The sequence below is a fragment of the Strix uralensis genome, chromosome 3 (genome assembly GCF_047716275.1).
Source record: "Strix uralensis isolate ZFMK-TIS-50842 chromosome 3, bStrUra1, whole genome shotgun sequence".
Taxonomy (NCBI): domain Eukaryota; kingdom Metazoa; phylum Chordata; class Aves; order Strigiformes; family Strigidae; genus Strix; species Strix uralensis.
The window spans coordinates 22,663,513-22,686,257 of NC_133974.1; the positions used below are offsets into that span (position 1 = coordinate 22,663,513).

The following is a 22,745-nucleotide window of genomic DNA, read 5'->3' on the forward strand; positions in this document are numbered from 1 at the left end:
TGAAAAACCATCTTTCAGAAGCAGCATGGAAGAGTGCAAGGTGAAGTTACGATGATAAGAAGTTTAAGCTTAATGTAGCAGTTGGGTGGATTTTGAGGCTAGATGAGGTAAGCTTTACTGAACAGTGACAAAACTGGTTGGAGGAGAAGCTGTTATACCAAGGTAATGCTGGGAAAAAGATAACTTAAGCATTTCATTAGAATTAGCTAGCCCTGTGCCTTATAAAGGACACTTCTACACAGTGTTTCCAATACATTTCTAAATGTTCACGTTCAATTTCTTATTAGATTATTAATAATAGAAATCTAATGATTTTATTTATTTTCCAGTCTCAAATTCTGCTTTTTCTGTTTAAAAGTGTACTACCTTAATAAGCTACAGAATCATGTTGTTCTTCCTATCCTCTGCAGTATATTTGTTGAACCATTGAAACAACCACAAAAACATACTTGATATCTGAAGAGCACTTTTGGAAAAAAACGAGAACTCTGCACAGGGAGACTGTTATGAAATGAAGTGAATTGTAGCCGAAATCAGGAAGGCGGTGCTCTTCTCCCCATCTAGGAGTTGTCTTCTGAACAAAGAAAGCCCTTAATGTATTGGCATTAATCCACACAGAATGGAACACAAGCCTTTTACAAATACATACTTAATAAACCTTGGCTGTGTCTTAAACCAGGGAGAAATAGCCATTGTGTATCAGCTAATCTTTACATGCAGATTACGTCCTAGAGTACATTAGTCACTGATTATTGCTATCCTTCTAGAAAGATCATAAGTAAATGTGATAAATAATCACGTAATACTTTTTAAATGAAAGAAAAAGCATTATTTAAATCCATTGTTACTGTCTTAACAGAAAACACTATTTGTAATGTACAATCATTTTTTTAATCCCATTCCTGAGTGGGTTTTTTAAAAGTGTAAAATTACTTGCTGCTCTAAATATTGTTTTCATTATATGGTTCTTGACTATAACTAGAATCATTTCAAGACAGTAGAGTTAGATCAGCTGTGTATGGTGTATTTGCCAAGGAAAAGTAGACACCCTCCTATTTTTAGTGTTTAACCTTCCATTTTTTTTGTGGCTAGATCTCTCTCTCACTGCTTTGCAGAGGTGTATGATGTCAGTTTATTGACTTCAAAGAATTCCAGTTACAAAACTTAGTTTAACTACCTTTTTTTTTTTCCCCAGTCTTTTACCTGATTTGACTAGTTCTTTAACAATTTTAAAGGAAGACATTAATTTTATGTCCAGTTTTGTAGGCATTTGATTCCATCAGAGAAAGGTCACATTGACTGGAAGCTGATGTACTTTGCACTTCAGAAATATTACCCAATAAAGGAACAGTATGGGGACACCTTGCACTTCTGTCGACACTGTAGTATTCTGTTTTGGAAGGTAAGAGCTTTGAAATAGATAATCAGAAATAAGTTCAAACAGCTATTGGTGATCATCTGAAAGGAAAAATATTAAGATCATCGTGTCAGCTTTCTCATGTGAAATGTGATTGGACAACTAATATCTAACTTTTAAATACTATATAAAACTTCCCTATAAAATCAGTATTAAACTGCAAAGTTGTTTGTTATCTAGTATTCTTATCTCTTGATATATGATAACGTCAATACTTAGAATTTCAAGGAAAAGTGCCATGTTGCACTCTTGTGTTGTCTTGTATCTACTTAATCTTATGCAGAGTTGTTAGGAACTTGTATGAAGTTAGCCATTTTATGGCATGGCAATCAATACATCTCTAATGAGAACTTATTACTATAGTATTCCTACCACTTTGGTGTAAAACTCTGTATTTTTAGTCTTGCTTCTGTCCCCTATGAAGCTTGGAGGAATGTTTGGAACTTCATTCAAAATGCATTTTACATTGATTTTGATGTTTATCATGAAGCATACGCTGTTTTACAGGATTATTTTAATTTCTGTAGGACATTTTCATGTTTAACTTGTGTGTGAACGCATGGTCCTGCTTTTACTTCGTGTTGCACCATAATGTAGCCTTCTAGTTAGTGAGACTTCTTTAATTTTGTAGCTCAAAGACTGGATATGGATAGTGCTAAGTGGACAGCAAAGAGTGGGAAATGTTTTGAGAAATTTTGGAAAATATGAATATTCTAATTCACAGAAATGACTTGCTCTTGTGTAGTTCTGTGACTTTAAGCGGATTTGCATGCCAGTGTGAGGCTTTTTTATTTTCCATAGAAAAAAACCTAGTCTGTTTAACCGAATAAGCTAGCTTTCATACAAGTAGGATGTTGCTGAATGATCTTACCTTGAAGTTGAGTATTCTTGATATCACAGGAGCCCTTCCAGGTACTAATGTTTTGCTAAATTAATAGTAGGAAAGCAGGTAGTCAGAACTGGCTTCTGCTGTGAAAAGCCTGGGCATTTGCTGAAGAACCTTTGTCAAGAATGACTAAGAACGCTTCATTACAGTGGAATAAGTCTTTATCATGTTGCCCAATATGTAGGGTAAAGTTTTCTCTTTTGAAAGTGGAAATTTTAAAGGTAAGCACACAGTGTGCATGCAGATGGGCTTTTTTGGTATCAGATTTGTTTGGATTGTCTGGCTTTACTATCTAAAGGGTTAATGCTTACTACAGTAAATTTTTCTCATTCTGATCTTGGTATAAATGAAAGTATAGCACTTTAATATGAGGAATGACTAAAATGTGTTTGGAATTAAATGTTTAACTTTGGAGACTGTGTGTGACAGAGGCAGTGAACCTGTGCAGGCAGATGTCTTGTTACCTTGACTACTCCAATCTATTACTGGTATAATAGCATTCATTTTGTGGTTTTATGTTTTTAGTGAAACACAACACAGTAAGTTCTAAAGACACTTTGTTTGGATTGATGAGCAGTACCTACTAGGTCACCATTCCAGTGCTGACTGCCTCATCCTGGAGATTAGGGCAGGTCTTAAGAGTGACAGTGTGGTTATAGAGTAATGGTGTGCTTCAGCACTAAAATTCTGGAGCAGTTGTTTGGGCTTAGCAGTTGTAACAAGAGCAGAGGCAGCAGGTTGAGGGAAGTGATTATCCCTTTTCACTTGGCACTCATTAGACTGCATCTGGGGTACTGCATCCAACTGGGGGTCCCCAGTACAAAAAAGATACTGATAAACTGGATGGAGTTCAGGTGAGAGCCAAATAATCAGGGAGGCTTGAGGACTTCTCCTGTGAGGAGAGGCTGGAGAAGGTGGTTTCAGAGGAACCTAAGAACCTGCTGTGCGGACAGCCAAGCAAGGGAATAGTTTGACCATAGAGGTTGTGCAGTTTCCATCCTTGGGTGTTTTCAAGACCTGAGCAGATAAAGCACAGAGCAACCTGGCCTGATCTCAGTTTACTTTGCTTTGAGTGGAAGGCTGGACTAGAGACCTCCTGAGGTGCCTCCCAACCGGATTATTCTGTGAGCCTGCATTGCAGTTTTCCTTCTCTAGGTCTTGGAGTCTAAGCCATGTCCCCATCTTAAAAGAAACGTTTGATCAGGCTGAAACAGATTGTTAAACGAATTGATTTCTGTACTACTGGCACCCTTATTGGCAGGCACGCTAAGAGGTTAATCATTGGTCTCTCAGGGCAATCTGAGTAAAGTAGTGCTAGTCGGCACTAAACTGGAGAGGAAAATAGTTCTGCTTCTTCAGGCACTTGTATCTATATCCTTTCCCAAGTTTTCTAAAGAGAGATGGGAAGCAAAGCAGGGGGCAGCAGGACAGGAGGTCCTTTATTAGTTCTAGAAAAATTCTGTGCTAGGCAAAAATATTTCTTAATCAGAGTTTTTATCAGACTTCGACAATTCAAGCTTCAATATCATACTTGATTAGACAGATTATTACATTTTATACATATATATAGGAGTGGTTGACATGTAATTGTATCTATAATGTACAGATTTTTGTTCTCAGCCAAAGCTTTTACTCTGCCTAATTCCATTGGGCATATAGCAAAAAAAACCCCAAAACAAAATCCAAAAACCAATGTTAAAAGAGAAATCACAGTTACTTTACAGAAGAAAAAGAGCAAGTGTTTGAATCTTGAAACAAATGGAAGCACTGGATTCTTCAGATAGTTTATAATATGTAAAAATTCAGTTTTTTCTTTTAATGGTACAATTCAAAAACCAGGCAGCTTTTGCTTTCAAGGGCATTCAGAAGAACTTCAGGCAGTGAGCTGAACACTTCTTGGTACTGCACTTTTTTTTCCTCCTCTTATCTAAGAACAAAGCAAAACACTTGAATAGTTGCAGAGGAAGAAGTACTTAAATGATCAAGGCATAAAGAAGACTAGCAGAGGTTAATTTCTTTTAATATAGCTGTCTTAAAGCTAGTAAGGAATGTGACTGCTCTCCATAAATTCTTCACGGAGACTGGGAAGGGAAGAATAAAGGTGAGACTGCTTAGGGAAATCATTTAAGCTAAGGGACATCCTTTATGCAAATAAGTTGTGGAAACTAGTTGTTGGTAAACTTATGCTGAGTTAGGAGTTTCTTAAGAACCAAAGCAGTGAGGTTCTGCAATAGCCACAAAGCACAGGCCTAGCTAGTGATGAGGAGAATTTTCATTGGTTTATGAAATTGATAATGTAATTGTTGGCAACATGAGAGGGCTGCCTCATCCCATGAGAGGGAAGTTCTTTCAGTCCTGCATTTTGTGTCCCTTTTAAAGAAGGCCTTGCAAAAGAAGGGGCTGATGGTTACTTTATTGAATTAGCAAACAGCTGAAGTAGGGGATATAACTCTTCACTTTTCAGTATGCTATAATAATCTTAGTGTTACTTTTAACAAGTCTTTAAGAGCTTTTCAGGAAGCAGCATTTGTATTCCTGTGTTCAAAACCTGTGACCATAATAATGTTAAATACAATAAGGAGACTCCTAAATTCATTATAGAAAGTACACTGATATAATAGAACATCTTGTACCCTCCTGTGTTAAAGGAAGGAATGATCATAAGAAACTCTCCATATTGAATTACTATCTTTCAGAAGTGATTTCTTGGTAAAGGATTTGTCCATGATGAAATTGAGAAAAATACGTAATTTCAGTAGTGTATAAGTAATGGCAGACTAATTACTGATGCTTCTGAACGCTTTTTGTGTACACTATTTCTTCTGTTCCACTAGGCAACATTGCAATTGTGGGCAGTTTCTTAGCTCACTCAGTAGCACATTTCAGTTATTCCAGGTATGGCCACAGAAATTGAAATACTTTTTCTTCTTTCAGTATCCAGGGATTTATGTAAAATAGTGTAACTGTTTTGCACAAGTGATATGCTTCACACTTGGTTTTAGTCATTTTGGGGCTTGTGCTGGTTTTGGTTCTCCAGCTGCGTGTGATTTGCCACAAGAATAAAAGACTTTTTTTCTAAATGGCATATGAACCTTAGCTTCAATAAACCTTAACTCTACTTCTTTTACTTTACGGCTCTCCTTCCTGCTTCCTTCTTCATGGTCTCAAAGGACTACCACCTTGCTTTGTTACTCAAGGTATTTCCTATGTGTCTCATGTTTTCATTGCTGACTGTTCTGTAATGTCAAAGTGAATAACATGTTCATTTCTAATTGTTTGGTGTTCTTTTTTTGATTTTCATTTCCCCACATCAGTTTAGCAGCAGGAATACTTTGTTTCTTGGTTCTGTATTAAATAAGGTAGCAATGACTTTCCATCTCAGTTTTTTATTATTGCCATATTCTCTGTTAATGCCATTTAAACTAGGGAGCATAATTCAGCTTCTAATGAACATAGGTGTGTGGTGTCAGTGAGGTCAGCCAGATTTTGCTAAGAAATAGGTTTCTCTGCACTTGGTGTTATAAACTGTTTCTGCACTCCCTGATGTATTCAATTCAGTATTTAACTCTGAGTAACATGAATCTCAGATAACTTTAATGCAAATGTACTAAAATTGATTTTACTCCATTTGAAATGCTGTAGTCATACATACTTTTATGAAAGAGTCTCTCTGAAAAGAAATTCCCAAAACAGGCTGTATATGACTTGGGAGCAGGGGCAGGCAATTATAGTGTTGCTTTCTGAATGAAGAAATGGTAGAAATAATTACACAGAGAAGGACTGTAGCTCCAAAGTTGTTATGGGAGCTTCTTAATGTCCAGTTATGATAAAATTTGAGGAGGAAAACAACTGCATTTGCCAGTAAACACTCCTCCTGGTGAATTCTCTTTTTAATTTAAAAGAATTCTGTTTTAACTTTAAGTAGATACATTGAAAATCAATATGATTTGAACACTCTTTATTAAATGTAATTTCAAGGGAAATACATTTTTCTTGGAAGGAGGAAGACTCATGATTACAGGAAAGTTATGACTCTTTTCAGCCCTCATCACTCTTTTTCCACTGTAAAATTGCTGTTTCTTTTGGTTTTAATAACTAAAAATACCAAGAACTGATCTTATTGAGATTTTTATTGGACCTGTAATTCCTGAGTGAGGAGAGCTTTCAAAAGCATTTTTATGACGTGCAGAGCAAAGCAGATAGCATGTTACAAATTCTGTCCAAAATATTTAGGAGTATAAGTAAGCATTAAAAGGGGATAAACCCTAGCTTCTTTCCCAGAATCCCAATTCTGATGGTGTCTTTTCCTGGAAACTAGGAAAGTAATGACATGACATTGACACAGCAGTGGGTGGAGAAGATGATAGTTCATTAGCAACTACCTTTGAGAGGGTTTTCTGCTGTGCTGTATTTCTTCCTTGCAGATGTCATCTCAAGATGGTGTTAAGTTTAAACACTTCTGGTCTTAATCTTCTGTTCGTTCTCATCTGCAGCTTCCCCAGACAGGCAGTTCTACCTGGGGTCTAATCTATTTGTTTTTTTCTCCTTTTTGTTTGTTTTTCCTTCTGTGTCATGAATGTAACTGGTTCTCAGGTGATGTTAAAAGCATTTATTAAAAAAAGTGGGAAGAGGTGATACCACATGATGTTTTCATGTAGTCATCTATGGACTTCATGAAAAATACAGATAATAAACCAGTAGAGTAACAATTTTAATTGGAAAAGCTGAGTAGTATTTAGAATGTGTTTCACCTAGTGCACTTTGGTGTTGCAAAGACTTTGGATGGGAAGGTAGCATCTTTGACAGCACTTTACTTATGTAAATTTCCAAGTGAGAAAAAAATTCACTTACAGGTTCTTTGCTTTATTAACTGAATTGCATGTAACTTTATTTCCTATGGAAACAAAGGAAATGAAGACTGCAGTGGTCTGTGATCTACTTACCATGTATTTACTCTAGTTTTCTTGCCCCACATGGTGCATTCATCAACACTGGTGGAAAAGGGAGGGAAACCCCTTAAAACCTGGGGAGGACAGTTTCTGAGCCTTACAATGTTGTTGATCAAGGTGTTTAACCTCTCCACTGAACTGTCTGGGACTTTCTTCTCATTACACCTCTAGAATTTTCTTCCTTTAGAGGGTTCTAATAAGGTGGAATGGCGAACTTTTCATTTGAAGAGGAATTTGAATCTTAAATAACCAGACAATTGTGCCGAGTTCAAGTTTCTGTAATAAAGCACTGCAGGCCTAGTGAATTTGTAATGATAAAGCCTTTCCACCCTGTCTGTCTTCTATATTCTTAACTTGCCAGGGTGCTATCTTCTGTTTTAAGGCAATCCTTTCAGGTGGGGAAAATGTAGGAGTGAACAAGCAGAAAAAGATGTTGGGGGGGAAACAAGCAAGGTAGAAAAACTTTTTACTGGGAATTCAAACATGCTGTTCAGGTTTTTCTTGGGAAGTGTCTGCTGCCCTTCACTTTGAAAGCAAGGAGCTCATTTTTCCCCCCCTGAACTAGTAGCTGATTTCAGACTTCATTAAACAGATAACTTAGGTCCAACAAAGCAGTTGCTTTTTTTTTTTTAATTACACTTACCAAAAAATAATGGCTAAGGTATATGAAACTTTTTTCAAGAGTGCTGACTCAAGTTCTGGTTTTGGTAGGAGAAGGGTGGTTGTTTTTCTGAAATCTGAACTACTTGTGCTACCACAGTCAAACTGGAAAGGCCTATTTTCTTAAAAACTTAGTCTAAAAAGTTAAAGAAAAAAATGGTGAATTCTTAAAAAGAGCAAGTTCCTATCATTTTGTTTACAGTGGAAGTAGTTGCATGTGCCTATATGTGAATTTTTGCCTTTTTAAATTGGGGATAGAGGGAGATTGTGGATATGGAAAGAGAACTTACTTTTTTTCCCTTCATTTTGCAGGATACAGGACACCCCTGCACAGCCAGTGATCCAAACACCTGTCTCATGCCAGTATCTCCTCAGCATTTCATTGATCTTTTCAAATTTTGAGATGTTCAGTAGCTGTTCTGCTGTGTTTGTGGCCATTTTTGTGAAGAGTCAGGCAGGATATGTTATGCTTTTTGTGCAATATATTTAAGTGTAATGTTTTCTTGTATTTTTAAAAAAAAGATACAGGGGAGATTATCAGACAGGTTTATTTGGCGTATTGTTCTTGCGCAGAAAAGAGCTGAGGAGAAGGAGACACATTAAGAAAACTTCTTTGTCAGGAAATCTGCAGTGGACTTCTTTTCAAGTCCAAGAAAGACCATTTTCATCTCAACTTCTAATCCATTCTTTTGACGCCTTAATAGTTGGTTAAAATTATGTGGGGGCATTCTGAAAACTTCATGGAAGAGTTAGACTAGTCTTACAGGGACCAAAGAAGGGGTTTTTTGTTAATCCTTCTTCCTTTAAGCCACTGTTTTGAAAACACCTCCATGTAATTTGCACTATTACAAAGAATAGGCTGATATTCTCTTCAACTCTTAATAGAACAGTTACCAAGGTGGCATTAATCATTGTGAGCTAGTGAATAAAATAATAGCTGTGGTTATATCTGTTGAACCGATGAATGAAGGAAATCAACCAATCTTTGTACATAAATTATGCAAAAATATTTATTTTTCTTAAAGACTTTATTAAACACAATAACCTATCTCAGCACATCCTGTATAACTCAAGAGACAGATCTGGGGCTACTGGAAAGTGATTTTTTTGTTGTTGTTTTTTAAATGGTAGCTACAGCCTTCATCTATACTGTTTGGTTTGTCTACAAATGCAACTGCATTAATTCATCTAAGAGGAAGACACTATTGAAATTTAATGACAGTGGAGTTGCTTGTTTCTGGACTGGTACAGTGGCAGGACATTTTACTACCAACTGAGGTTCCAACTTGACAATTCTTTACAAGCTACGGGAAACGCTGAAAGTCAGTGTGAGCTGAAGCACCTTCTGCCAAGTTAATCAGATGATGAATTCTCCAGGAAGCTACTTTCTTCTATCCTGTAGAACACAATTAATTGCTTGGCTTAGGCAGGTAAAGGAAAAATTAGAGAAATTTTGGGTTTGTCAGTGAAATTTAACAAATAATATGTAATGTACAGAAAAAATAAATCATGTACTATATTCTGCACTTGTTCTGAATCTAGTTTTGTATAGTGTAATAAATCATGGTTTTATCTATTATTCCTAGAAGTCTCTTGTGCATAGGGATGAATCAAATTGAATTTTAAGAGATCTTTCTATAACCTGTTCTCTATAGTAATTGGTAATGGTATGAGAAGCATACAAGCAGTCCATGTGACATTGCTTTTCAGTAATTGGTTGTATTACCACTCTTTTTAATAGGATAGCAGGACTGTTAATAGGCTGCACAAGAGGGGGAGAATATTTTTTCAGGAGATAAGTTAAAACAAATAAAGCTAAATTTCAGTGATATACCACCGTTATCCTTTGAATTTGCTGATAGGTGCATTTTTCAATACAGGGTTTTGTGGGTTTTTTTCTTTCAATTAAGGTGTCTGCTACTGGCTATGGTAATGATCAGGTGTGGAGACAGTGACATCCATTCTTATTCCTGTTGCTTCAGAACACTGCTGCAAGCCTCAGTTTCCCAGGCCAAGCACTGCTCTAGCCACTGGATTTGTTAAGGAATCAGAAGCTCTTCTTTAACAATGATTTGCACCCTGTTTACTTAATGTGATAGTTGCAGATCTGTTTTCCTGTCTGTGTGACCCAGGTAACCTTGACAGTGGCTGGTGATGGCTGGCATCCATTCATCACTCCTTTAACATGGTTACAGTTCTGCTACCCTTCATGAAACTGCCTGTGAATACCTACATCGATGGTGCCTGCTTTCTTTTTGGGAGTTTTAAAGAAAGGTTCTGAAGTCAGCATTTGGTTTAATACTGTGCTGAGCTCTTCACCCATCATGAAGGTCTCTGATCAGGGACTGCAAGCTCTTAAGGGACACATCATTACCTAGGAAGCTGCCCAATACTGAAGATGCAAATAATGTGAGAATCGGGGAAAGGTATTAAGAGAGCTGAGAGGGACCTTCCCTAGCCTCTAAATTGAGGAAGGAAAGAAATTACTTAAAATGGCTTGTAAGAAGTTAAAAAGATTTGAGAAATCAGTATATGTAATAACTAATTTTCAGTTCTTAAAAATGTCAGGTGACAGGAGTCAGGATTCATCTTCCTGTCACCACTTTCTTGTTTTTTCTTCTGTAGTAAAAAGCCTCAGACAGGCCCAAGAAGAGATAGGTTCTGGGACATTTTCCTGTGTAGGCCATTCAGAATAACAAAGCTCTCCCCCTGTTCTGAAGTGGCAATAGCTAAGACAAGAAGCAGGACTCTAGCTTGTAGCCCTGTTCTCCAGAGGCTTCATTCTACAATTACAGAAGGTTGAGGGTAGAAGGGACCTCAAGCAGGGTTCTCTCTACTGCCAGAAGTCCAGGACTGTGTCCAGATGGCTTCTGAATATCTGCAAGGATTGAGACTCCACAACCTCTCTGGGTAACTCCTGCCAGCACTTGGTCACACTCACAGTACCAAAGTGGTTCCTGATGTTCAGGGAGAACCTCCTGTGTTTCAGTTTGTGCCCACTGCCGCTGCTTCTGTCACTGGGCACCACTGACAAGAGCCTGGCTCCATCCTCTTTCCACCCTCCCTGCAGGTATTTATAGACATTGATGAGATCCCCCTGAACCCTCTCTTCTCCAGGCTGAACAGTCCCAGCTCTCTCAGCCTTTCCTCACAGGAGAGGTGCTCCAGTCCCTGCATGCTCCCCAGGGCCCTTTGCTGGGCTCCCTCCAGTAAGTCTTATGCCTGTCTCATACCAGGGTGTGGCCTCACTGGTGGAGAGGCAGGATCACCCCCTCCGCCTGCTGCAGCCCAGGACACCATTAACCTTACCTGTGGCAAGGGCACACTGTTTGGCTCATGGTCAGTACCCCCAGATCCAAAAGCCAGTAAGGTAACTTTTAAACCTTTCTTCCAGGTTAAGAAAAAAAAAAAGGGGGTGGGGGTGGGGGGGGAGAGAAGGGACATTTGCATGCATGCCCTGAGAAGCATTTCAGTGCAGGGCTATTATGATTTTTTTTAAATCTTAAAGACTTTGAGTGCAGAATCACACTCTCATGAGCAGTGTTATAAGTGTTTAACACTTGGCAAAACTCAGCTTTGAGAGTAGTTCCACAAGCCAGTTAAATATTTAGTGAATATGTTTCTTTGACTAGGCAAATAACAGAGCTTGATTAGAAGTGACTACCTGGTGTGAAGTCATCAGATGCATAAGATCAATCTTGATTGTGTCATCTAAGCAAAAAGATAAGGCAGTGATTTTGAGAGTAAGGTTTGTGTCATACTGTGGTGGGGTTTTTTTAAATCTCTGCCTGAGATGAAAAGGGGAGAAGATTCCACCTTCAGGATAGCAATCTTGTTAATACCTCACCTTGTAGTGAAGAATGTATTTTGTCAATCTGAATTAATCTCATTGCCCTTTATACCAGCACTTACTCATGTAACGTAAAGTGTTGTAACCCATGGGTAGGGTTATGCCTGAAAGTAAAGCCTCTGCTCTTCAGCCTCCTGGGTGCTGGCCGTCATATGCAAAGGCAGGCAGGTGCTCTCTCCTATAGCAGAAAGCATGCCTTGAACTGTGCACTAAATCTCTTCAGGTTTCTTTTGCTCCCCAGCTTTTATCCCAAGACCTGGATCTGTTTATATATAGATTTTGCAGTGACAATGATAGGAAACAATGTTCCAACTGTAGCCCCTACATGATCACTTACGTGATCACTTCATACACTTACAAGTGTAGACAATCTCAGGTGATTTTCATTTTATTGAATTCTAGTCCTGAAAAATAACACTGATTCAAAGGCATTCAAGACATTCTCTGCCACAGTCCACAAGAAGCTTGAAATTACAGTTTTGAAAAACAGGCTCTTCCTTCCCCCTCCCCAACACCTGCTCCACCCCAGTCATTATCTCCAAAACCTGAGACTCCAGACCTGTTGTATTACACTGTCCCAACAGTTTTGTTCTCCTGTCTCTGGGAAAATACACTCTGACTGTAAAGACAGTAGACATGGACCTGTTCAGAGAGCACTGAGTGAGCCCTTCTCTTTGGATGTCAGCAGGACTGTGGTTCTTATCTGGAAAAAGAGGAGCAGAACCCTGCTCTTTGCCTTTCCCTGGCTTCCCGTCCCTGGAAAATGCATAAACTCGCTTTTGGAGAACAAACTGAAATGCAGGGAAACAACCTAGCTCAAACAAAGAGATATCCACTAGAAATAGGACTGAAAGACTAGTGGCATTTTGTGGTCTAGAATTCAGAAGCAATGCAGGCTCACAGAAAGGAGAGGGTGGGATGGAGAATAGTAGCACAACGTTTTGGATTTGCCTGGTACACGGATTAGCATCTCTACAGCTCCATCATTGGCAAAGAAGTGTATTAGCTAAATTGTCCTATATATGATGTGAGTCAATAATAAGCATGAAAGTAATTCATACACTTGTAGAGAAAGGAGGCAATGAATAAGATGAAAGTTTATTAATTTTGTGTTTATGCTATTGCTGTCAACCTCTTAAGTCTTGCCATGTATATGTACATATAGTGAGACAGAGCATACATATTTAAGCCTTATCATTTGAAGTTTCTCAGAAGCTGATTTCATCAAAAACCTTCAAACTTCACAAAATTGGTTATAGATACTTTAACATCTGATAGTTAGAAGTCCCATAAGCCAAATTTAACAAACCAAGTACTTCACAGCTTCTTAAGAAGACATGGGGAAAGTGCCTAAGAAGTCACCTGCAATGGCCAGAGAGAAGCAGGACACTCAGTCCAGCAGCATAGTGAAAATTCCCTCAGGTGCTTAACTTTTGACCAGAGAGAGAGAATGAGACTTACCTCCAGCAAGGTCAAGGCTGGATGAATCATCTGGGAGCTTGTCACCTGCACTCCTACTTTGAAAAGCTGAGGAGAGCTCACCTCTTGAGAGGTCCCATTTCACTCCAAAACATCACAGTTGCAACACGAATTCTGGGGACTCTCTGTCCTGACAGCTACATTTGAGACTGTGTTGTGTCCCATGTCACATTCACCCTCCTCACCCCTGTGCTGTGGCAGGCATTGATGCAGTTGCAGAGTCAGCCAGTCAGTTCAAGTTGCTGATCCAACCATAATGAGAAATTATTATTTCTAGGGATAATTTTCATGGAACCCTTCTTCCTCAGTCTTTTCAGCTGAACCTACTCCGCTCCCATATAATAATTAATTTTCTCTAGCCCTCAGTCAATATTTAATCATGGGGCTAGATGTTCAGGTACTCACGTAAGAAAAAAGGGTGAAAAGCATCACGGCCAAGCGCAGGCAGCAGCTGCCTAGCTCTGTGGCCTCGCATGACCGAGCGCACACACCCCAGCACCTGTCGCTAGGGGAGGGGAGGACAGTCCGACCTCCTGTTTTCCCAGTAACTGGTCCTGATGAAGAGGAATTTTTTCCTGCCATATGCTGGGTGTCAGAGGAAGGCTAGACCCTTAATATCCAATTAAAGTTGGCAATTCAATACAAAGATACCAACATTAAATAAAGCAAACTATCAAATGTTTGGAAACAAATTACAGTTCAGAATATTGAAGTATCAGCTAATTATGCTATTCATTTGCACTGTTTCTGTGCTTTCAGCTGGAAGGCTGAGGTCCAACCCCTTGAAAGACACTGGAACATAATTCCCAGCTCCCACAAAGTTCACTAGGAGCTTGTAATGTCTGTACCCAAGGTCATGACAGATAAGTGGATTCAGAACATGGCAGAGGTGAGAGTGCCACTAAAGCTGGGTTTCTTTTCTCTTGATTCCCATGGGCTGTACAACACAGACCTGTCCCACTGCCTTTCAGACTTGCCGGTAACACTTACTTCCCACAGGTTGTTTATGTGTACATTCTTCTACAAACATGAATAAAACATGTTCAGCTTTATATCTGTTGCACTTTATGGGTTCTTAGTCATCGTGCCTTCAGCTGAAAGCCTTTCTAACAATTTGCAAGAAATACACAAACACCCGCCACTTAATTCTAAATTTATTTAATTTTTATATGTTCTTTCCACTTGAATACTGTTTTTCTATGGTATTCATAACAAAATAATAATGGAAGAATAATTAATTTGCTGAAGTCAGTTGTCATTCCCACACAATGCTCGGATTATGGAACAAAGTTCTGCATGTTTGGAGCACCTCTCCCCCATGTTTCAGTTCCCTTATTCTCTCAGACACAGCAGTTACTTTTAGACTTTTTCCTACTGAAGACTTTTAAAGCTGTAAACCTGTAGTCCCCTCCCTTTAAAACTTGGCTTATTTATAAAAGGAATACTTTGGCAGTATTTTCATAAGTCACTAAAACTAGATATGCTTGACTATAATGCAACAGCTCTGGCAGTAGCATGCCCCAGCCTGTAACTGTTTTTCCTTATTCAGCTGCACAGTGCATGGCCTGATCCTGTGCCTTCATCTGCAACCCTTCCCCTCTTCTTACACTGAAGCAGGACTGTGTTTAAACAGTCACTGGTCAAAAGTGAGACCACCACTAACCAGGATGGTGTCGCTCCACTCCCTAGTTAGCCACCTTACATTAAATGCAACAACTTTAACAAGTGGGGTGGAGAGCACCCCAACCCAAAACGCCAGCAGCTGGTGCACTCCCAGCAGGCCTGCGAACAAGCCTCTGCCCTGATAGAGGCTGTGTGAGGCCCTCAACCCATTGCAGGTACATGCATCGTAGCCACAGGAAGAGACTCCAGGCACTTCAGTGCCACCTCAGGCACTTCTGCCAAGGCTCGCACACACATACTTTTGAGAATCTGGCCCCACCAGTAAGTCTGTGAGGACCCTTCGTGCAGCTTCTGATTGCTCAAAACAGCGTGTCTGGGGCAGAAGGTGGAAGTCAGGTGCAGAGCACTCAAACCACCGTCTCATGCATTCCAAACAGGCAAATTCCAAGTGATTCTTCATAAATTTCCAGATTCACAGGCTTAGAGGCAACAAAACAGAATAAAAAAGTAAAAATTAACCTCTATCAGATAATTCATCCACTCAGAGGGAAAAAAAAAATACCCTGACACTTAAGGAGAATCATCAGGGATCTCAGGGAAGAGATCAGGAAACTCTCAGAGATCTGAGGAATCTGGTAAGAGAGCAGAGAAGGGGAAGAGGCTGAAAGTACAGTATTTGAAGAAGCAGAATACTGGATGGAGCTGTTTAGTTCAGCAAAAACTTCAGTGCTTTAATCCCACCACCAAAGTTCTTGCTGCAAGATGACCATATGCCTTCTACTAATCCTACATTTAAAGGTACAGTCTTCTGCCACCTGCACTCACCTTCTACATTTTTGATCAATTAAGTCTGATTTACAGGCACGGTAGTATGGAATAGATCTGGAGAGGTGCTTGCCGTGAGTTACGGTGCACCAATGTAAAGGTATCCAAACCCCTCATTTTGTACCAGTGCACAGGGGACGTGCTTTCCAACTGCTCATCACAGACAAAAATCCTGTTCTTGAACAGGATAACCAAGAACACTAGAAAAGGACTAGCCATGTGTTAGTTCTGGTTCTCTAATGCTAACCCCCTGGCCTAATAGTAAATATTAATACTACCACCCGCCCCCAGGAACATTCTCAGATGTTCTGGACTTCTTCTCTTTACACTGTGCTTCACTCCTCAATGCCAGAACATCTGCTCCTTCACTTGTCTCAAAACCCTCCCCCTTGTCCCCAGTGCAGCCAGTTCTCACCGCACAGGTCAGGAGCTCAGATCTTTCACCGTGGGTTAAGCGGCCCGCAGGCCATCCACCCCGGCCACAACGGTTTGCTTCAACACCCGCGTGCTCTCTTGCAGCAGCAGCGTGACACCCACGCTACGCAGACAGGTTAATGCACTTCAGGAGATATGCCAGTTTATAAAATGAAAAAAAGAGCAAGTATATATTTCATTAAGTCTCTAATTTTCAAAATAACCCTATGTGCAGCATTACTGTATCTGTAGTATGACTTCTGGGAATCTTGTGCTCCATCCTATCAAACAATAGTTTACTTCCTAATGGGAAGTGATGCTTGACTTGTTTTCCTTTATTTGTCCTGTTGGTTGCCAAGTTTCTGTCCAAATGCTCAAAAGATAAACTGTTTACAGGCACTAAACTGAAGGCAAGTCTGTCTAAAAGTGGGTGTCTGTCACGAGAGAAACAGCAAAGATTAGGTCTTTATGTAATCAGAGATGATGTCTGCGCATATGTGACCCGAAAAAAAGCTACTAGAGGACAAGTACAAAAATAAAACAAAGCAAAGAATAATTAATATTCATTATCTGTCACATAAGAAAGCTTTAGCAGGAAAACAAACAACCAAATACAGTACTTGGACTCTGGATACATGAGTCTCCCTTCCTTTCTCCAGCACAGACACATGCACCACAGTATTTTCTCCATCCCTCCAATACCAGGAGCATTCAGCAGCGTAATCTTGTGGAGAATCGCAAGACTCCTGGACAAATAAGATGCTCCAGACAACAACATTTGGGGGTTTCAAGGAAAGGGGTACAAGATAAGGCAGGCCAGAAGACATTGCTAACTTAAAGGAATGGTTCTGTATCAAATCTGAGCTGGTTTACTATACAACCTCAAAAAATTAAACCACCCAATTCTCTGAAAAATTATTAAAAAACTCAACTGTTCAGTTATGTCTTCTCAGTACAAGGGGGTTAGAGCAACCAGAAAGCAAAATATCACGATTATTTTCAGTAGTGGACAAACTAGTCTTACAAAATACAACTGTGCATTTTTCTCTCCAGAGAGTAATGCTTTTTCTTTCCCAATAGCAAACTCACAGTTCAAAGTATGTTATTAAGCTTTCACTAGTGTTATTTGGGTCTCAAGAGCACAAAAATTTAAGTGCTAGACAAGCTTTTACCAGATTATTATGGACTTGAAAAGAATATAGTCACTTAATAGAATATAGTTTCTTGCATCTTTTAGTAAATACTGGACACAGAATAGGAAAATTTTCTTCCCAAATACAGAGCAGGTATTTCTTTATTCAGTACCAGTGATAAAATTTGGTAAATATCATATGAAAAAAAATCTTCTCCTTACACTTTGTTTACTATTAGATATTTCATATAATTTTCTATTATTTATATCCCTATTTTTTGTTTGTTTTCATACTCACTTACTTTGTAAGTACAGAAGAAGCATTTTTTTCTGCTATTACGCTGGTTGCACTTAAAATAAATGCAACTTTCTCCTTTCAATTTCTAAACTGGGTTCTTAGCCTATCTTGTCTGATTCCCTGTCTTGTATGGTACAGACATGCTACAAGAAATTTTTGAGAGACAGGCAGACATCTAATGATACACATACTATGACCAGTGACTAAGCCTTTTAGGAAATTGCTTCTTCTTCATATTGCTGGTTTTATTTCCCAGACTCAAACTAGCAGGCACTCAGGAAAAAAAATAAAAATCAGTAAGAACAGTTTTGATATGCAAGAAACAGCTAAACAAGATGAAAATTCATGTTCTTTTCAGAGATAGGACCTACAGTTTTGTCATCTGACATTCATATACATTAACAAGCATTTCAAAAAGTTTTGGAAATTTGAGACAGATGCCAGGCCAAATTCAGCTGGGCTGTGGGAACAGCTATGCTCAAAATCTGGCAGGGTCCTTTGGCAGGGCCCTGCACTCCATCTCACCTGCCCAGATGTGCTCCTGACCCACCTGGGTACAGTCAGATGCATCTCGATATAGGGGCTTTTTTCCCCTAAGAATCTAACTTGTATGAATAACATTTTCTGCTTCAGCTAGTTCACACACACTGATAAACGTTTTGCCTAAATGTTCCCTGCTAAGTCTCTTTAGACAACAACAAAGCCAGCAGTCTGGAGTGGAAGAACGAGAAGCTGACAATGCGCTGCCTTCTATTGCTGATCTACCGGTAACAGCGGCTGCATCCCACTTTTGTCACAGTCCAGGACGTGCAGGTCTCACCTCGTTATGGGGCCAGTGTATGCAAAAGTATTCCTGGTCCTCCAGTTTACATGTAGCTGGTGAAATCTTTAGGGAAAGAATGCTGCTCTGCCCAAGCTTTCGTAACAGCCAATAAATTTTTTTTAAAAAATGTTTAAACCAATAAATACCAGTAAAACAAAATATTTGCAGTTTGTCAAAACCAATGAATTCTTCCCACTATGAAAGCAATGGGTGATGCTTTAAATCTAGGATGCTGCAGCTTCTGAGACGGCATGATTCACTGAGTTTGGACAGACACAGCTATTACTTTCTTGGCTGTATTCTACAATGATGCAAGTAACGTCCACGCAGATGGAAACAAATTCACATGTCAAATAAAACGGGACCAAAAAATATCAAAGAATAAGGCATTTCAGTTCAAACTAAATCTTTATTCATATGGAAAATACTACTTTTCTTTTTGCAAATGATGCTAATAAATAAAAATACTCAGAAGGAACTTTGCTTAGAGTTAAGTGACTAGTTACAGCCACATGAAGCTTTTAATTCCCGTTAAAACCACGCCAACAATCATGCAGATTGGCTACGAGAAAGCAATATAAACTATATTTTATTTTGTGCAATCTTATCATACAATCTTAATGCTACCTTCTTCTAAACCATTTCACATAGACTGAAATGCAATTTCAAAACAAATATTAAGGGACATATTCTACACTTATTCCACATATGGAGCTGTGTATAGCTTAAGCCCATAAATGTATAATGTAGTTAAGCATCTAAAGAAGGTAAAAGAAAAGAAGACCCCATTCTGAAAATTCAGACAAGTTTATAAACATAAGAGAAGAAAAGCTCACACCAGTGAGTTCTCAAAAGACAAATACATTATTAAAGCATAACAATAAATTATATTAAATTTAATAATGTTCATCCTTAGAATGGTTATTTCTGAGGAAATACCACTTTAAAAACACACCAAAACCTTCATCACTAAGAGTTAAACTGTAAGTTTACATATCTCAATTTCCCACTTGGATGCAATTTTGTTTTGTAATAGGCTTCAACTTCATGAACATATTCTTTATCATACATTTAAAAACAAATTGAAAAATGTTGCGGTTAAGCTGTGCATCAAACACATCATCAAGGTGAGAAACAGGCACTTGACAGTATAATGTGCAAGGCAAAACCTTTACTGGTCACAGTATAAATAGTGTCTTCAGGAGAGAAATTAAAAGTTCTCTGCCCATCTTTGAGAGCAAAATATTGAGGGCTACTAGCAGATCTTTTCCTGTTCTTCCAGGTCAGCACCAACAACCAAACTAAATACTAGCTCATGCCTTAGAGGGTATTCCATAAACTATAAAATGCAGCATACTTTACCCAAGAACACTAATTCTTTCCTATAATTAACCTCAGCATACGTACTTGCCAGAGGCAAATACAGAGTTTACTCACAGACTAAATGATGCGATACAAATGCTAACCCTTTCTCCTCTATTAGTATTTTTTTTAATATATAAAATGCCAATTTTACAAATATATTTGCCAGTTACAAGATCCTGTTTTGTAGCACAAAACACTGGTGTTCGTTTATATAAACTTGAGAACAATGTCTTCTAACATCCTATTAATACCAGAAAAAAAACCAAAACCAACACCATTTTGCTACAGTTTCCCTCCAGGCTCATCTCAACAGGAATCTCCAAAAAATAGCTGTGCAAGAACTGTCAGAAAACTATACATGAATTGGAAGAGAGAGGAGAAAGAGTGAGCTAAGAAAGGAGTAATGTGGCAGTAACAGAAACAAAGTACAAGCTTAGAAGAAAATTGCATGCATCCCTTTTCATCAGCATAAGCTTCTTGCAAAAACATGTTTACAAGACATCCATTATCTAAAGGTATAAGCTTTCTTGTAAAAATGCTGATTATCTCTGAAATAACAACTTGATCTTCTGACTGTACTGGCCATATTGCTAGGCAGTCAACAAGTTTTCAGTTCTGCTGTACCAGTTTAACAATCAGGAGAGAAAAGGCCTACTGTTCATTTCTTACGAAACTTTTGGTTTGATTTTTTTCCATGAATGTTAAAGTAGTATTTATATAAACAAAATGGAAACCAACTTTGGATCTGACATCAGCCGCACTGCTAATGAGAGACAATATGCTAGAAAGAGGCACTTTTAGTATATTCTTATATACATCTCAAATCTCAAGATTAAACACTTCACCTTCTTTTACCAAAAAATTAAAATATCAGTAGCTAATAAGACGGAGCTTTATAACAAAAATGCTTCAGAAGTTGTGTGCATGCACATACTTGCAATGGCTCAGTTACTCAGTTACCCTGCAAATGCCAGAGTATAATTCAATCACTACTTATGGGGCAGGGGGGGAGGAACAACACAGTACAAAACAAAAAAAGTTGTTTGTAGAACAAGGATCAGCTATTGTAAAAATGAGAACATATACCCTTCCATAAGAGCCAACTTATCCCTAGATTCAGGACTACAGATACTGAATATCGAGATGTTCTTATACTCTACTCACTGCTGCTTTCCAAATTTTCAATCATTTTTATTTTTGGCATAACATGCATCTTAAAAACTGAACAGCTTAGCTTTGTCAAACAACGTACAATATAAAAAAACCAAGCCTCTGGAAGACCCATTTGACCTGACTATTGGTGAATATATCCTGTGATGGAAGGAATTACATTAGAATAGTATTTTCCCATTTCATACACAGTATAGCACATTGTGACAGGTGAGCATCTTGGGTGCACAAGCTGAAGCATACGCTGAGGCTGAAGATTTGGAAAACAGTCTAAGTATAAGCATTCTCCCTGCAAGCAACAGATGAGTATTCTTAGTTCAAATGGGACAGCATCAAAACTAAAATTTTGAATCGCCCTCAAATACCAGAAAAAAAAACCAACAAATGGACCTCAAGCTAGTGGAAGTTCCTACATAAGGCAGTCAAATTTACAACCAGTGTATACATTCACTAAGGAATTACATTTTTTTGGTAAAACCAACAATCCAACATACTGCAGAGTCTGAATGTGAAATATAGGCACAAAATAGATTCTCTACTTTTTTTTCAGTGTGGAAAACATAGCTATTTAACAATGTAATAAGAAAATTTACTATCAGGTGAGCAAAAATTTGTAACAATCTGAATAAAACAAAGTACTGTATAAAGGTGCAATATTGAGCAGATTTGATTTTGGTTTAAACATACGAGTAAATCATGGAACCCTTCTCTTCTCATATATAAAGTATTTCACCTTACCAATATCATTCTAGTTCTTCCCAGTTGTCAGTAAGGTTACCTTTGCTTTGACGTCTAATACTAACCAGCTTTCCAGCTGATTTGATACTCCACCTGGAACTGTTTCCTGAGCTGGCCAGGTTTGTATATTTTGTGGAGCCTTTGGTTTCATCTTCCCAGCCTGACCAGGCTGTATAGTCACTTAAAGTAGTTGCTGCATCACTGGCAGAGTCAGCAGCGGTAATCTGCGGCGGTTCCCATCCCTCAATCTCATCTGGTTTCCTAGACTGGACATTCTGCTTTATCACCAAACTGTCCCAAAAACCTGTCTTCTTTTCAGACTTCATCTCTTCCTTTAGCTTTAGGTTTGTTCTAGAAAATAACAATGATGAGGTGATTAACATCTTCATTTAACAATGCATGTAATAGTTACTAATAAACATTCATTTAATTTATCATGTTTATTGTAAGGAATGCTAGTTAGTCGTCAGCCTACAACAGCACATCCATTACTATCAACTTCAGGAAAAACACCCTTGTACACATGTAAACCTAAACACAGTAGAATCTTGCAGTGATAAATCAGAAGTGGACTAGGTATGGCCACTGCCTGTTATTAAAGAACTTACACATTTCCCCACACCACCCCCAGTGAATGACTAGAATTGCCTTTGGAAATGTATGTAGTATTTTAGAACAACTTAGGACTTAAACCAAAAAATCACAGAAAACAAACCCAGAGGTAGGATAGTAGAAGAAATATGAAAATGTTTTGTCTACCAACAGCTTTAATGATCACTCACTACGTTTCTCAGTTTCATATACTTGTTATCACCTTTCCAGTTAAAACTTATACCCTAAAGTATACGATGTACACAGTATTAGGACTTCAAAGATACCAGCATTTTTTTCATAAAGATCTGCACAATATTTTGAAAACAGCTGTTCTGTATTTCTGGTAAGAACCCCCAAAATTCCCCTAGCAAAACCAAGACAAGACAACCTCTGTTGTAATTTCTCTCTCAAAGAGACATTTGAAAGGCTACTCTATTATATTTCTTATCCCATTAAGAACATTCAACCTATATTTTTCATATTTGCAGTGTGGAGTATTTAAAATACAGAATGTCAAACGTT

The 22,745-nt window shown here is 38.4% G+C and overlaps 2 protein-coding genes across 8 annotated transcripts in view; one reads left to right on the plus strand and one right to left on the minus strand.

Annotated features, from left to right (window-relative positions):
- Window positions 1-9,438, plus strand: part of FBXO25 (F-box protein 25) — a 31,990-nt gene extending 22,552 nt beyond the window's left edge. For 3 of the 5 annotated variants that reach the window (XM_074861658.1, XM_074861657.1, XM_074861660.1), the window contains 3 exons: window positions 1,259-1,402; window positions 5,474-5,500; window positions 8,225-9,438. In XM_074861658.1, coding sequence (XP_074717759.1) covers window positions 1,259-1,402; window positions 5,474-5,500; window positions 8,225-8,314 — 261 coding nt within the window. In that variant the 3' untranslated portion in view covers window positions 8,315-9,438. The remainder of the gene's footprint in view (window positions 1-1,258; window positions 1,403-5,473; window positions 5,501-8,224) is intronic. The other 2 variants (XM_074861659.1, XM_074861661.1) reach the window with 1 other exon arrangement.
- A 9,307-nt stretch (window positions 9,439-18,745) lies between these two features.
- TDRP (testis development related protein) overlaps window positions 18,746-22,745 on the minus strand; it is a 28,801-nt gene continuing 24,801 nt past the window's right edge. For all 3 annotated transcript variants that reach the window (XM_074861665.1, XM_074861664.1, XM_074861663.1), the window contains one exon: window positions 18,746-21,980. In XM_074861665.1, the coding sequence (XP_074717766.1) occupies window positions 21,635-21,980 (346 nt within the window). In that variant the 3' untranslated portion in view covers window positions 18,746-21,634. The remainder of the gene's footprint in view (window positions 21,981-22,745) is intronic.